Source organism: Rhinichthys klamathensis, unplaced genomic scaffold (assembly GCF_029890125.1).
Source record: "Rhinichthys klamathensis goyatoka isolate OS25496 unplaced genomic scaffold, OSU_Roscu_1.1 h1tg000210l_1, whole genome shotgun sequence".
NCBI lineage: Eukaryota > Metazoa > Chordata > Actinopteri > Cypriniformes > Leuciscidae > Rhinichthys > Rhinichthys klamathensis.
This window is the reverse complement of record NW_026606735.1, coordinates 330,925-346,018: the sequence shown is the minus strand read 5'-3', so window position 1 is coordinate 346,018 and position 15,094 is coordinate 330,925. Positions and strand designations below refer to the sequence as shown.

General features: G+C 37.5%; 1 protein-coding gene across 4 annotated transcripts in view; it reads right to left on the bottom strand.

Annotated features, from left to right (window-relative positions):
* Nucleotides 1–15,094, bottom strand: part of wscd2 (WSC domain containing 2) — a 67,169-nt gene that overhangs the window by 10,103 nt on the left and 41,972 nt on the right. For all 4 annotated transcript variants that reach the window (XM_056263801.1, XM_056263800.1, XM_056263803.1 and 1 more), the window contains exon 4: nucleotides 8,113–8,227. In XM_056263801.1, the coding sequence (XP_056119776.1) occupies nucleotides 8,113–8,227 (115 nt within the window). The remainder of the gene's footprint in view (nucleotides 1–8,112; nucleotides 8,228–15,094) is intronic.

The following is a 15,094-nucleotide window of genomic DNA, read 5'->3' as shown; positions in this document are numbered from 1 at the left end:
TGTTGGCATAACTCTTTCTAGTGGAGGAGGCCCTAGCACTTGGAATGGTCTCAATAACGGCAGGCGAAAGCCCAGTGTCCCTCAGTTGGTACCCATCAGGGGCCAAACATGAAGGTTCCACAGGTTGGGCCTGGGATGGAATATTGTGCCGTCCACCTGGGACAGAAGGTCCCTCCTCTCCGGAATCGCCCATGGCGAGCCGTGGAGGAGAGATATTATCTCCGAAAACCATACTCTGTTCGCCAAAGCGGCGCTATCAGTAAGAGGCAAGACCCTTGTTGGCGAACTCTGGCTAGAACTCCCGGGAGCAGAGATACTGGAGGAAATGCCTACAGGCGCATTTTGGGCCATGTGTGTGCCATCGCGTCCAGACCCAGGTGGGCTGGGTGACTCAGATAGAAGTAGAGGGGACATTGCGCTGTATGTTGGGAGGCGAAGAGGTCCACCTCCGCTTCATAAAATCTGGTCCAGATCTGTTTTACTACTACTGGGTGGAGTTCCCCCATCTGTAGTTTCTGTCTGTAGAGTAAATCCGCTCCCACATTCAGATACCCCGGAATGTAAACTGCCCTGAGTGACAGGAACTTTTCTTGGGCCCAGAGAAAAATCTGCCTCTCTATTCTGTTTAGATTGCGTGAGCGCAGACCTCCCTGGTGATTTATGTAAGAGACTGCCGCTGTGTTGTACACCCGCACTAGGACGTGACAGCCTCTCAACTGGGGGAGAAAGTATTTCATGGCCAGAAATACAGCCATCAACTCGAGGCAGTTGATGTGCCAATCGAGCTGATGAACCTCCAATTCCCCTTGAGCTGGACGACCACGTAAGACCGTTCCCCAGCCCATCAGGGACCCGTCTGTTGTTAGCAATCTGCGACGACAAGGTGCCCGTAGAGTGGGACCCAAGGCGAGGAACCAGGGTCTGAGCCACGGAGATAGTGTACGAAGTGTGTACGTCACTTTTATTTGCCTTTAAGGATTGGCCCTTGGATGAATTCCCCTGGCTTTTAGCCACAACTGAAACTGTCTCATGTGCAACAGCCCCAAAGGAATTACCGTGGATGCCGAGGCCATGAAACCTAACATTTTTTGGTACTGACAAACAGTGCGGTCTTGACCTAGACTGACTTTGCTCATGGTTAGCCGAATGGTCTCTATTCGAGAGGGAGACAATTGTGCCCGCATCGTGATCGAATCCCAAACGATCACAAGATAAGTCGTTCTCTGGGCAGGAGAAAGAACACTTCTTGTTGTTGAGTCTCAACCCTAGAGAAACTAGATGAGCTAACACGATGTCTCTGTGTTGGAAGTGCCATCTTTTGCGATTGTGCTAGTATTAGCCAGTCGTCTATATAATTCAAAATGCCCTGGAGTGCTGCATCCATGCATTTTGTGTACGTGCAGGGTGACAAGGCTAGGCCGAATGGAAGAAACCGAAATTGGTATGCTTCGCCCCCGAACCTCAGAAACTTTCTGTGTTGTGGCAATATTTGTATGTGAAAATATGCGTCCTTCAGATCGATCGTGACGAACCAATCGTGATGTTGAATTTGCGACACGACCATCTTGATGGTTAACATCTTGAACTTGAGCGCTTTGACTGTATACGGTTTAAGCCTTGAAGATCTAAGATTGGACGCAACCCCCGTCCTTCTTGGGAGCCAGGAAGTATCTGCTGTAATAGCCCGACTCCCTCTCTGGAAGAGGAACATGTTCTATGGCCTCTTTGCTCAGAAGAGTTTGTAGCTCTTGTGACAGTATATGCATCAGCTCCGGTCTCAGGGTAGTGGAAACCACGTCATTGAAACGTGGAGGACGATGAATAAATTGGATTCTGTATCCTATTTGTACTGTGCTTAATACCCAAGCAGAAATGCCTGGCAGAAGTTTCCACGCTGCCAGACTTTCTGATAGTGGTATCAACTTTAACACTTCCTTTTGATGGGATGTTAGATGTTCCGTGTCCTGGATGAAAGCAAGAAGCAATGGAACATCTAATATTTCGCTGGAAACCGCTGCCCCCCGAAGCACCAGAGGTGGCGGGGATGGAGAGGTTTCGTGGGGGTAACGAGGAGGGGCAGTCAGATATAACACATGTCCCATCCCGCAGGGGGCTACCCCCACCAGACTGCGCGCCAGACCATCAGGACTTCTTCTTTTTATTTATAATAGTCCTGAGGTCTGGCCTGGGAGGCTGCTGAGTGCAGCGAGCGGGTCCCCCATCCTTACGAGGGGGAGCGAGTCTTGCCACACTTGCCACACTCTGCACACTCAGCACCAGCCTGACCTGCAGCTTGATAAGCTTTAACCACAAGTGCCGATGTTGTTCTGCACGGCTTCAAGGGGAAGGTAGGTCTCTTGAGCGTCTCTTGCTCGTCAGGCAAACCCATTCGGGACCCCACGATGATAATGCGGGTGCGGACTGAAAGTAGCCAAGGCGAGCACAAAGCATTTTAACTGTGAACAGTTCACAATGCTTGCACTCTCCTGACTCCAATGCAGCGATCGCATGCTCCTCCCCCAAACATACAAAGCAGTAAGCGTGTGTATCCAGTTCTGACATAGGACGAGAACATGGAGGGACACAGCGCTTACTCTGTTGCTGACTCATGTCTCTTTTTTTTAACTCTTTTGTTAGATCGTTCAGAGATGAGAAAGAGAAAAAATCTACACACTGCCAGTTGTAAAAACTAAATAACTCCTAACCAAGATCTGTAGTAGACAGAGTGCACACCAAACACAGAAAGGTATCTGAAGACAAAAGACCTGACGATTCACCTGTGGCTCATCTAATTTAAATCTATATTACCTCCGGTTCGGTTCCATCGACGTGTTTACACACTATATTCACAGCAGGTCACGATTAAAGACGTTCCCAATGCGCTAAGCAGCGCAGCATCAATTGTAGCTTTTGAAAGGGAACTAAGCATATCTTTTCTTCCGTATTCTGACGTACATATGATGAAAATTGATTATTTATTTATTTTTTAAGAAAAAAAAAAGAAAGTAGGACAGGACAAGGGGGCAATGCATCGGTTGTTTATTGGATTTTGAGATGTCGTTGTTAAACTGTTGGCGGGTTTAAATGACTAAATGATCGGAGAAGTTCTGCATATGTCACCAGAGAGAAGTCTGTTTCACCAGATTAAATATTACATAATATTATCTGAAAAGTTGTAGGTTCAAAAAGGGGTGTTTCATGAACTACAGTATTACATTTGTGCCTTTGAGCAGGTCACTTAAAAACTTTTCAAGGGGAAATGTAATACGTGCTCCACAGTTTTCTTCAAACTGATGAATTCAGTGGTGCACATGGGCATGCATGTACATGTAGCTTTTGAAAACAGCAGAAAGAATGTGGTCTATTGTTCTGACACTTTGACCAACTCCCAGCAATGTTCCCCTCCCTCATACCGTTTTACATGAAATGGTTTCAATACAGCTGATGCACTGTGTAGAGAGTATCATTTCCAAGCACTCTTGGAAAAAACAGTTTTTGCCAGGCTGTTGGCTAGCAAAACCCCTCAAATCCCTCCTCTATGCAGTTGTTTTCAGATTTTTCAAAAATGTGAGAACTACCCTAAGCTGAGCCCCCAGTTTAAAAGCTTCAAAGAATCATTGTCAACAGAGCCCTTCCTTTTAAACTTGCCCTTACGAAAAATAACTATACTTCAAGTTCATTTTATGAAGTATACTTAACCTCAAGTAATGTTCAAGTTAGGGGTGTAACGGTACATGTATTCGTATAAGAAAAGAAAGTAAAGAAAACATTTGAATTCGCCACTGAAGTAATAACATTGCTGCGAGATCTAGTGAGAAGCATTCACATTTCTCCGTTATTAACCGTAGATCTCTGTTAGATCAAACAGCGCTGACGTGGACACCAGGAGAAATATTGTGCCGTGAATGAACTAGTAATACTTTACGTCCACAGACCATAAACATTCACCATGGATTTAATATTGTAACACTAACTGTAACCAGTTTGGCTGGAATAGTGAAATGCTTTCAAGTACATCTTTTTCCAGCACTTGTTTGGCTGGAATAGTGAAATCCTTTCAAGTACTTCACACATCTTTTTCCAGCACTTCAAAACTCAAATATTATATAAATAAATATATGAAGAGTTCAGATGCAAAAGCCTCTAAGTGCCATTTGAAATTTTCTTCTAGAATGATCTTTTTATGAAGCTTGTATATTTAAGTTCAGTAATTTCACTCAAATGGCTTTTGCATCTGAACTCTTCATATATTTAAATGTTATTTTTAATGTGATGACCAAAACATTATTTGTTCATCCTTCAAAGATGACACCCATTTATAAACCTGAAAGTTTCAAGATGTAGGAAAACTCACACTTATTTAAAAAATATTTTTTCTTTTAACAAATAGGAAATTTCTCTGGCATTTCTTACTTTTTGCTGTATCGAAAACGTACCGAACCGTGACTTTAAAACCGAGGTACGTACCGAACCGTGAGTTTTGTGTACCGTTACACCCCTAGTTCAAGTATATTTTTAAGTATACTTTATGTAGAAATCTCATTTGTGTCAAAGACTACGCCTTGATCAGATTCAGAACGATGATCAAAACACAGATGGAGTAGATCGAGTCCAACATGCCCAAAGCTTCACAGTCGTTTTCTCTTCATGGGTTACGCTTCATTTCATTTGGAAACATTAAGCAGTTTTGATTTACACGCAGTTTAATGTTTGATGATCACATTATTTTACATTTGAGTGAGCAATCTTCTATCACTTGTTTCAGCTTCTTCTTCTCCTGTGTTTTGATCCAGAGATTCTGTACTGGAAGATGTGTCAAAGCGCCCCCTACCGTATAACAGTGAAAACATGGATAGCTGGGAAATTCAGTCAATGGTGGGGAAAGAGTAAAGTAGAATTAAAGTAAATTCCAATGTACACTACCAGTGTACTAGCCTACACAAAAATATCTGTTTTATATCAATATTTGAATCAATATTTTCAAACATTATAAGTTTCATAACACTGTATATGAAAAACTATGTAAAAAAAAGTATAGTATAATTAATAGGCTCCTCGATCAAAAGAGTTAACCCACTGCAAGCCAAGTATACTTTGAATACTTAATTATACTTTTAAGTATATCTCGATCAAAAAATTGAGTATAAGTACAGGCCAAAATATACTTGGACTTTTCTGTCAGTATAAGTCAAGTATACTTAAGTGCAATTTGAAGTATATTTATGAAGTACATAAAGTATATTTCTGAGAAGTACATAAAATGTAGACTGAAAGGATACTTTCTTATTTTTAGTTTAAAAGAAGTATACTAATGTCCACGAGACAACAGTAAACTTCCTCTTGACTCGTGATCAATCAACACTCACTTCTGTCAATGTTAAAGCTTCTCTTGAAATTTTAGTTGTATAAGCCCCTATTTTGATCAGAGGAGAGAAAATAAAGGATCATCTTTCTCCAGTTTCTGGCTCATACGCAAGAGCACTATTACTAGAAGTGCTGTTTATGTTGGATCTGTATTGACTCTCATTCCTTCCTGTAGAGCAAGTCCTGATGCCAAAATTTCAAAAGAGCCTTTTTGTTTTCTCCCTTTCTCTCTTTCTGTGACTTTCCAAGCCACAGACTGATGTGATTCAGTGTATTGGTGTTAATGTGTAGTTGGGTACGCAGTGTTAAGAAACATTGGGAACCAGGCAGGGTAGAAGAACCGAGGAAAGAGGAAGGAAGCAAGAGTGCTTACAAGATGGAAAGTAAAAAAGGCAACATTACCAGTTCAACCAAAAATGAAAATTAATTTAATCATCATTTACTCACCCTAATGTTGTTCCAAATCTGTGTCAAAACTGGAGGAATTTTGAATAAATTTGCAGTTTTTTTCTCTTTCTCCACAAAACCTGGATATATGAGTAAGTCTAATTTTGAGAAAAGTGAGATTTCTAGACTTGGAAAAATCATGTAAATTAATACAATATTAAAGTGCCAAAGGCATTTTTAATATAAATATACATTTTTCTGCCAGATCTACAATATTTTATCAGGTAGATTGTAAGTAAAAATATTATTAAAAATCCAGTATAACAAAACGACTGAAAATTTTATGAAATAAATTCATGGGTTAAAAAAAGAGTGGGATCCCTGAAAACATTCGGTTCTCATAACTTATTGAGTCATGAAATATAATTATTTTGATTTTAATTATAATTAGTTAAGTTCTTTTTTTAATTTACATGAACTAGGAGTGTCCACAGATTAAAATATGCTTTGAAAGCAAAACTAGGGCTAGGGGCTTTCGAACATTGTTCTGGGCAACAGGGGTGGGGGGGACTTGGGGTCAAGGTTGAGAACCACTGACCAATCAATTCATTTAAAAGATCGGGGCCCGTATTTATAAAGATTCTAAGAATCCTCTCAGAAAACTCTTAATTTAGCTTAAAAACTTTAACGTAGGAGTCTTAACTTAAGAGTGATTCGAGACCGATCTGAGAGCAACTCTGAGTAAGGAAAAGACACAAACTCTCATCTTAGTGAGGAGGCGGGGCTGACCCTGTTGCTATGTGTGACACAATCTTTTGAAGACTGTGATTGGTTGGTTGTCCAAGATGGAAAAAAAAAAGAGTGATTTTAAGTATAGGGTCTATTCTAAGCCTTCACTTTGAAATTACATGCGTCATTTTTCCTATTTGAGCGTTCTCTCTCTCTCACACACACACATTATATATGTCTATATAAATCCTTTTTTTTTATTTACCATGCTGTTCATTTCCTACAAGGTATTTGATTGGCTTAGAATGATACAATTTTTTCCACTCTTTCCAATTACACTGATTGCTGGCATGTCTATTTAAGTGGTGGTTTGAATGTTGGTTTTAATGTAACAAACATGGAATCAAAACCAAGAAGGACGAGAAAGCCCGACTGGAACAGTGTTTACTGTGAGCCCAGTTAGTGGATGAACACAAGGCCATCCTTAAAGGAGAATTCTGGCCGGGTGTCGATAGCGTCTTATTAACTCACTGTCATCCATTGTCCGCAACACATTTCTTCTCCCTCTTTGTCTTTCTGCCATTTCTCCTCTGCTATAGAAACTCTTAAGCCTCTTAAAAGTCCTCATCCATACTCCTAACAGCTTTGACCTTAAGACCTCTTTTAAGGGTTAAGATGCTTTCTGAATTACTTTTTTCTTTACTAGGATATTTTCTTTAATTTTAAGAGTAAACACCCACATTTCTAAGAATTTTCTTAGACTTTTGTCACTTGGAGCGACTCTTTGCATTAAAATTCTTTATGAATACGGGCCCAGATTTATAAGTGAATAATGACTTAAAATTCAACCTGTTTCTCTAATAAAGCTATCATATGGCTACTGAAAAACTGGAATAAAGTGCATGAGTCGTACTGACCACATTTACTCTCATGTTTTTTTTTTTTTCATTCTTTTTGAGTCACTGTTGATTCACTGTATCTCCACAGAAAAGAGCGATCGGCACAGTTCTTCAGTATTTCCCATTTTGTGTTCCAGGTTTGGAAAGACATCTGGATGAGTGAATGATGCCTATTTTCGGGTAAATTAATAATTACTATTAATTAATAATTAGAATAATTACTGGTGAGCACACATCCTGAAAATGAATGAGAGTACAAATCTTTGTGACTATCAGAGGATCATCAGAGGAAACAGCATATCTGATAACTCTCTCCCATCTGAGTTAATTATAGGTAAAGGAAACAAGATAACTCAGGGAAATAGATTAGTGTGTATGTAATTAGATTTAATGTGTATGTGTACTTGTACATGATAATATGTATGTTTGTGTGTGTTTTTTGGGAGTGTACTGTGTAGGTGTGGAAATTGTATCTTAAAAGAATAGTAAAACTTGAAATCACTTGCATTATGGGGGACAGATATCTGCTAATGACCATCAAGAAAACTGCTTCATAAACATACTAAATAATGTATTAATGAAAGGATTCTGTCATGGTATTTTGAGGTTTCAGCACAGAAAATGTAATTACCCGAGTATAAACTATAGAAGTCAAAAGAAATGTGTCATTGTGATGCAAATGTGCGCATACTCATGTACATGGAGATAAAACGTTTCAGTCGACATACTGTACCTCTCAGCGCAGTTGTCCTGGCAACGGAAGACGGTCATTTTTTTGTAGTCAAAAAAGGACACCCCTCTAAGAGCCCGTTTCTGTGTGTCATCAACATAGCAGCCGGTGTACTTTGCTAAAGAGAAATATATTGAAAATAGCATTAATTCCAGTACCAAGATTGTAAAAAAAATATTAGTGCTGATTTGAATCCTCTTGATCAGTAAATACTGTTGATTCATAAAATTAATTCAAGAAACATTCAAGGTTGTAAAGCACATTTCATAATTACTAAAGTTGAAACGCAGCATCATCTAGTGGCCAAATAGTGAAATCATAGCCATATCTGTATGACTGTTTTGGGATTAGGGAATTTTTAATATTAATTCAAGGCATTTTCATACATGCTGAAATCGTATTACAACATTTTTTATAAATGAGAATAATGTTGGATAAGTTTCTTAATATAAACTTTAGTAGGCCTATTATTTAAGATTTTGTGAATAAGTTATTAAATGGTTTATTATTCACACTAGTTAACACATGCATAATATGTAAGTCTGTAATAATTAAGTAGCTTTCATTTGTGTGTATTGAAAACTGAGGGAAGAGTCAAAGTGGGATAATCAACATTCTTTTATAAAGAGCTTAATTTGCGTAAAATATTAAATTATAGATCCTCTGAAAATTGAATGAAATTTTTTTTTTCCTTTTAACAAGTGCTAACAGTCTGCCATCACATATTGTGATTAGCAACCATATAGAGAATGCTATTCCATATATTAACAGCTTGTGACACAACATTAAAACACATCTACAGTTTGGATATGGCCACATTGTTGTGGACGTTTTGTTCTGAAAACATTTACAGTCCGATGCACAGATGCATCATCTGCTCCATCAATCTCATCATTTGTGACACACACACACACACACACACACACACACACACACACACACACACACACACACACACACACACACACACACACACACACACACACAAATGACCCAAAATGCCCTGTTGCATGACATCCGTTCTTTCTCTGTAATCTCATCTCTCCCCATTAGGATTGAATGTATTTTCTAATAGCAGAGATGAGCTGGCGAAGGGGGGTTCTGACATATACACATATGAACCAGTACAACATTATAGTAATTGCAATTGTCTAAAAAGCAGCGAGCACGATGGTGAGTTAATCGTATTGGCAGGCACAGAGGGCAAGCTCGGTAATCTGCTTTATCTACAAGTCAAGCTCCATTCACTCAACACTGTATTGCCATTCTGTGAAGCAACTAAGTGCTTGGATGAAACTCTCACTAGCAGCACGACTACAGAGTTAATGGCGCTCTGCTGTACTCACATGATGAGCTCTCTGCATGAACCGTTTGCTCTGGATATATGAAGAATAATGAAGAGGGGAACAGTTATAAAAGTTTCACTTTAATATATTAGAAGAATAAACCTCAATATCATAGCCTATCAAATTAAAACTGTTTTCTGTTTTTACACTTCTAAACTCTTGTACTTGCTTCTATATTTTTTATTTTCTTAACCGACAGGTTAAAGCTTTGTAACTATTAAAAAAAAAACGTTAATGTTTTACATTTAATGTAGAAAGGACATGCCTTTTTCTTTGCTTTTGCATCTCTGGTATTTGTCTATTGTATTAATAATATCTAATTTATTAGACATTATTATTGTATACATTTAACTTTTTATTTGTACAGCTTTGAGCTACTAAGTATTCTTTGAATTTATATTATTATTAATTGTGTTAATTAGTTGTGCTAGCGCTGTCAAAATATTTACTGGATTAAAAGTTTGCTCCTCTGTATTATTATTATTATTATTATGAAAGCTTATTTCAGTCACAAACAGTGTAAAAGTGTCCTGAAGGAGGCAGAGTAGAGACAGGGGACCACACATGGAAGAGTAAAATGAAACATGACACCAAAATTGACCCCCTCCGCTTTAATAATACATGTCTCTGGTCACAATGATTCAACAGTGAATGTGAATAAAAAATCTATATAATGACTATACATTTCATAAATATATTATATAAATATTGCCCAAATATAACTTCCTCTAAAAATTGTACATCACTAGTTCCTTTAAATCAAGTTCTGTTTCACCCAAAAAGTAAAATGGGTTGTAAAAGTTAACTTCCACATGTGTTATGTATATGTATATGTTTTAAAAACACTACTTGGTGGAAACACTACTTCCTTTCCTATTATTTTTCTCTTTTTGTGGAAAAGTGACTCTGTGAGACTGAAGAGGAAATCAATTGTTGATTTACTTCACTTTTTAAAATGATGCAAGTGTCTGGTGTAGTTCAGACGTACTAACTGAGCTAATATAAGACAGTGACAGTCTTGCATTTCCACCTCTGTTACGTACTGCCACCCCATCTGGTGCCGATATCAGAAGATATCGTAGACTACAGTGAAGGATGTTGGGGGCCTGAGCTCATGTTTCTGTCCTTGACATCCTTTGAGATTAATTAATTGGATGTGTGCCTTTACAACCACGAAGATACAATCTCCATAATTATAATACAGTGGCTTTCTCCTTGGTTGATTGCTAAAGTCATGCGACATATGACTGTCAAAAGTGAAACGTGCAGTGTTTTACTAGAGGGTTACACTTTTTGCTAGAGCCCACTTAAGAACCATCTGTTCAAACCTCACTATGGATAAAGGTGATGACCCGAGACTTACACAATCCACTAATTGGCTTTCCTTTGTCTTTTTGTGGGGTTCTGTTTAAACTAGTGAGTTAGCACAGGGGATTGAGGTGAGACGTTACTGTATGTAGTCCATATGTCAAAGAGAAATAAGGTTTCATTTGAAAGGGGCCCACATTGGCTATTCAATCAAGCTGTTTCTTGGTGTAATGTTCACTATGATTTAACTTGCAAAATGCATCCTGTAAACTAAACTAATCATGACTAAAGTCTTTCAGATTTTATTTTGGACTGCACAGCACACCATGAACTATAACTATAACTATAACCATAACATTTTAATTTTCAAAATAATGACCGTTTCCATGAATTAATTGTGCATTGGTGTGGACACTAATATACGCTATAAAAGACTGAGAATTAAAAAAATAGAAATGTATACTGATATTCAGCAAGGATACATTAAGTTGTTTCCAAAATATGCTGGGGGTTTTTTCTATTCATCAAAGAATATTGAAATAAAATGTATTACGGTTTCCACACAAATATTAAGCAGCACAAATGTTTTACAACAATGATAATAAGAAATGTTTCTTAAGCACCAAATCAGCATATTATAATGATTTCTGAAGGAGCATGCGTCACTGAAGGCTTAAGTAATGGCTGCTGAAAAAATTCAGCTTTGCCATCACAGGAATAAATTACATTTTAAAATATACTCAAATTGAAAAATAGTTATTTAAATTTGTAATAATATTTCCCAATATTATTGTTTTTACTGTATTTGCAATGTATTTTAATGCAGCCTTCCCTAGTGAAAAATAAATAGGCCTATACTAAAATGTATTTGAAATACATTTATTTTATACTACAAATACATTTACATACTATTACCCCTGCAATTGCACTTTGGTGTACTAAATTGATATACTTAAAGTCTGCTAAATTGGAACAACTAATTTTGTACTTAATGCACTTTAGTTATTCGGAATTAATGCTGAGGTCCAACTAAAGATATACTCAAGTATATTTGATTGTGCTAAAGTGGAAATACTGCAAGTATACTTTAGGTACACTTTAATAGCTTGTGTTTAAAGACTGATATTATACAGAGATCATAGTATGCTTACTAATAGGGATATTAAAACACATTTAGGCTTAATATTAATAAATATTCATTGTGCAATAAAGAAGTGCTCCAAATAAAGTTGAATTATAATATTTATATCAGTAATTCTCAAGTGATATGTCAGTAAATAATATGTTAATGGATTTGTAGCATACTTAGTATGAAATAAATGTATTTAAAATACATTTTGGTATAGATTTTTTTCACTAAGGTTAGTCAGGCTTCTTTCAAAAACATTAAAAAAAATGTACCAACCCCAAACTTTAGAATAGTAATGTAGTAGTTGTCATAATAGTTATTATTTTGTTATAGTTTTCGTTCTTGATGTGAACGGACATAGCAATGTATACATAGCTGGCATGTTTCAGCTTTCTACATCTAAGACCTTCAGCAAACACCATCAAACACACTTTCCTACTAAACCATGATGGAGGTCACATCATGTATATTTAATGATATCACCTTAAAGAAGAAGCTTTTAGTTCAAAGATTGATGAACTGACTTTACAATTATTTACAGGAATATTGGGGACTTGAGAAAGTCAGAGCTTTCCCAGTTGCACATGGCTAACCCATAAATGTGAATAGTGTTAAACTTCTTCAGAATAACCATAAATGCTTTCATTGGGATCACTCAAATGAGGTTTTATTAAACATATCAATGAAATTTTTGTCTTCATTATAAAAATATGCTTCTGCTTATTCTATTAAAAAATAAAGTAATTATATCATACACTCTCTGATTTTAAGACTTGTGCCTACTGTTAAGAAAAAATGATTTTTAGGAGAGATGAAGCATCTGCCAAAGGCTATGAACTAACAACAGCTCTCAAATGTGTTACTAGTGTTAGAAAAAACACACACACACGCATTCATTATTTACTTCAACAGTCACCAAAAGGGCATCTCATTCCTCCAGCTTAGCATTTTAAAGACAGGCGGTTTGCCATACTCCACTGAGCTTCAACCATGGCCAGTTCATTCCATGACTGTCTGTGACAACTGACCAACGACACGCATCTTGAAGGGCCAATCAGCTCGTTCTAATCAATAGCTGTGTTCTGCTTCACAGGGCACACAGTGTTCACTACACCCCGAGCACTTCATCTGACAAAAATAAGCTAATCTGGAATGCCATGTAGCACTTGAGTCACACAGATTAGTATGATGATATAATATATGCATGTAAATAATTATAAATCCTAATTAATGTTTTATATAAGTGTATATGTGTGTGTGTCCATCTTCATGAAGTTTGACTAAAATAAATAGGATTTATTTATTTATTATTAAGCTAAATTCACCTCAGGTGCTTTCAGTTTCTATGCTTCTGTTTGCAGTTATAAAGCAGTGTGATTAATTAAATGTAGCCTACTTAAATATATAATAAATGATTTCTTATTAAATAAATGTATTAATTATTCTTTTCTGAGGTGGTGTGCAATAACTGATGTGTAAATTTCACTCTCCACTGAAGTGATATCGAAGTGATATACACCTGTTCCCTATGCTAATAAGTGCCCTTTTAAATTAAACATAATACAAGAAATCTCACCTAGGATGAGCGGATTTCCCTGTAAAGTCATTTTGCAGGGCACTATTGGGCAATTTAAACTTACTCAGTGTTTTTATATTACAAAGTTTCTCCTTTAAGACACTGAATTAAGACTCTTTCTCCACTGAGAGTGTCTGAGGTTGCTATCATTGCAAGGAGAACTGTGCTTTGTGGTTTGCGTCACGACAGAAGTGCAACATTAATCACTTCTTTTTTTAACACACAACCACATGTGTCATGTCTGTGTGAGAAAGTGTTAGGTATTCTGTTAAATAAGGCAATCCTGTATATGAAAAGACCAGCATTGACAGCAGTGTGTAAAATGCTTAAGCAGAAATACATCCGTGGTCAGTCAGCTTTACCAGAGAGACTATAATTGTAAATTAGCTTCACCAGCTACATTGGCAGGTGAGTGTCTTGGCTATGGTGGTGCAAAAAAAAAACATTTGGTTGGGTAAACTGCTTTGGTAAAATCTAAAAAGACTTAATTTTCCTTCTCAAATAAATGTATCTTGTTTTAAAGGGGTCATGACATGTATTTTGTTTATTATTTTAATATGTTCCTTGATGTTCACTTACGTTTTTTATGGAAAAATTATTATTTTCAATCCCCGTTCTGCCCCTCTGTCTGAAATTATCCGTTTTTAAAGGGTCATGAAACTTAAAAACACATTTTTTGAGATATGATATGTACAGGCTACATGTCACTGAAAACACTAAAAGCACTCATAAATTGTATCATCAAGTAGAAAAATGGTTATTTTTGCGTTTTTCTGAGCAATTTCGTTCTTCTGGGTTGAAAAGTCGAAGCCGAAGTCACGGAATCTGAGGTAGAAGCGTGCTTTCGTGGGTGTGTGATTGGCTGCGGGCACGATTCTACGTCAGCCGGTCCTGAACACTTCTCTGCATTTATTCATGAGAAAGAACTCTTTTAACAGAGAATTCAAACAACACGCAGAGCGCCGAGAGCGGTTTCTGCGCGGAACGCCGCAATGAGTTTAACAACACCTGCAACGCGGATCATATAGTTCATATACGGACCAGAGCAAGAGCGTTTCAAAAGTTTATGGACATACTCTAGTGCTCTAAACATGAAGCAGCACAGTGTATGAGCAAGTCTTCTTCAAATGAAATATACACTCACCTAAAGGATTATTAGAAACACCTGTTCAATTTCTCATTAATGCAATTATCTAATCAACCAATCACATGGCAGTTTCTTCAATGCATTTAGGGGTGTGGTCCTGGTCAAGACAATCTCCTGAACTCCAAACTGAATGTCAGAATGTGAAAGAAAAGTGATTTAAGCAATTTTGAGCGTGGCATGGTTGTTGGTGCCGGACGGGCCGGTCTGAGTATTTCACAATCTGCTCAGTTACTGGGATTTTCACGCACAACCATTTCTAGGGTTTACAAAGAATGGTGTGAAAAGGGAAAAACATCCAGTATGCGGCAGTCCTGTGGGCGAAAATGCCTTGTTGATGCTAGAGGTCAGAGGAGAATGGGCCGACTGATTCAAGCTGATAGAAGAGCAACTTTGACTGAAATAACCACTCGTTACAACCGAGGTATGCAGCAAAGCATTTGTGAAGCCACAACACGCACAACCTTGAGGCGGATGGGCTA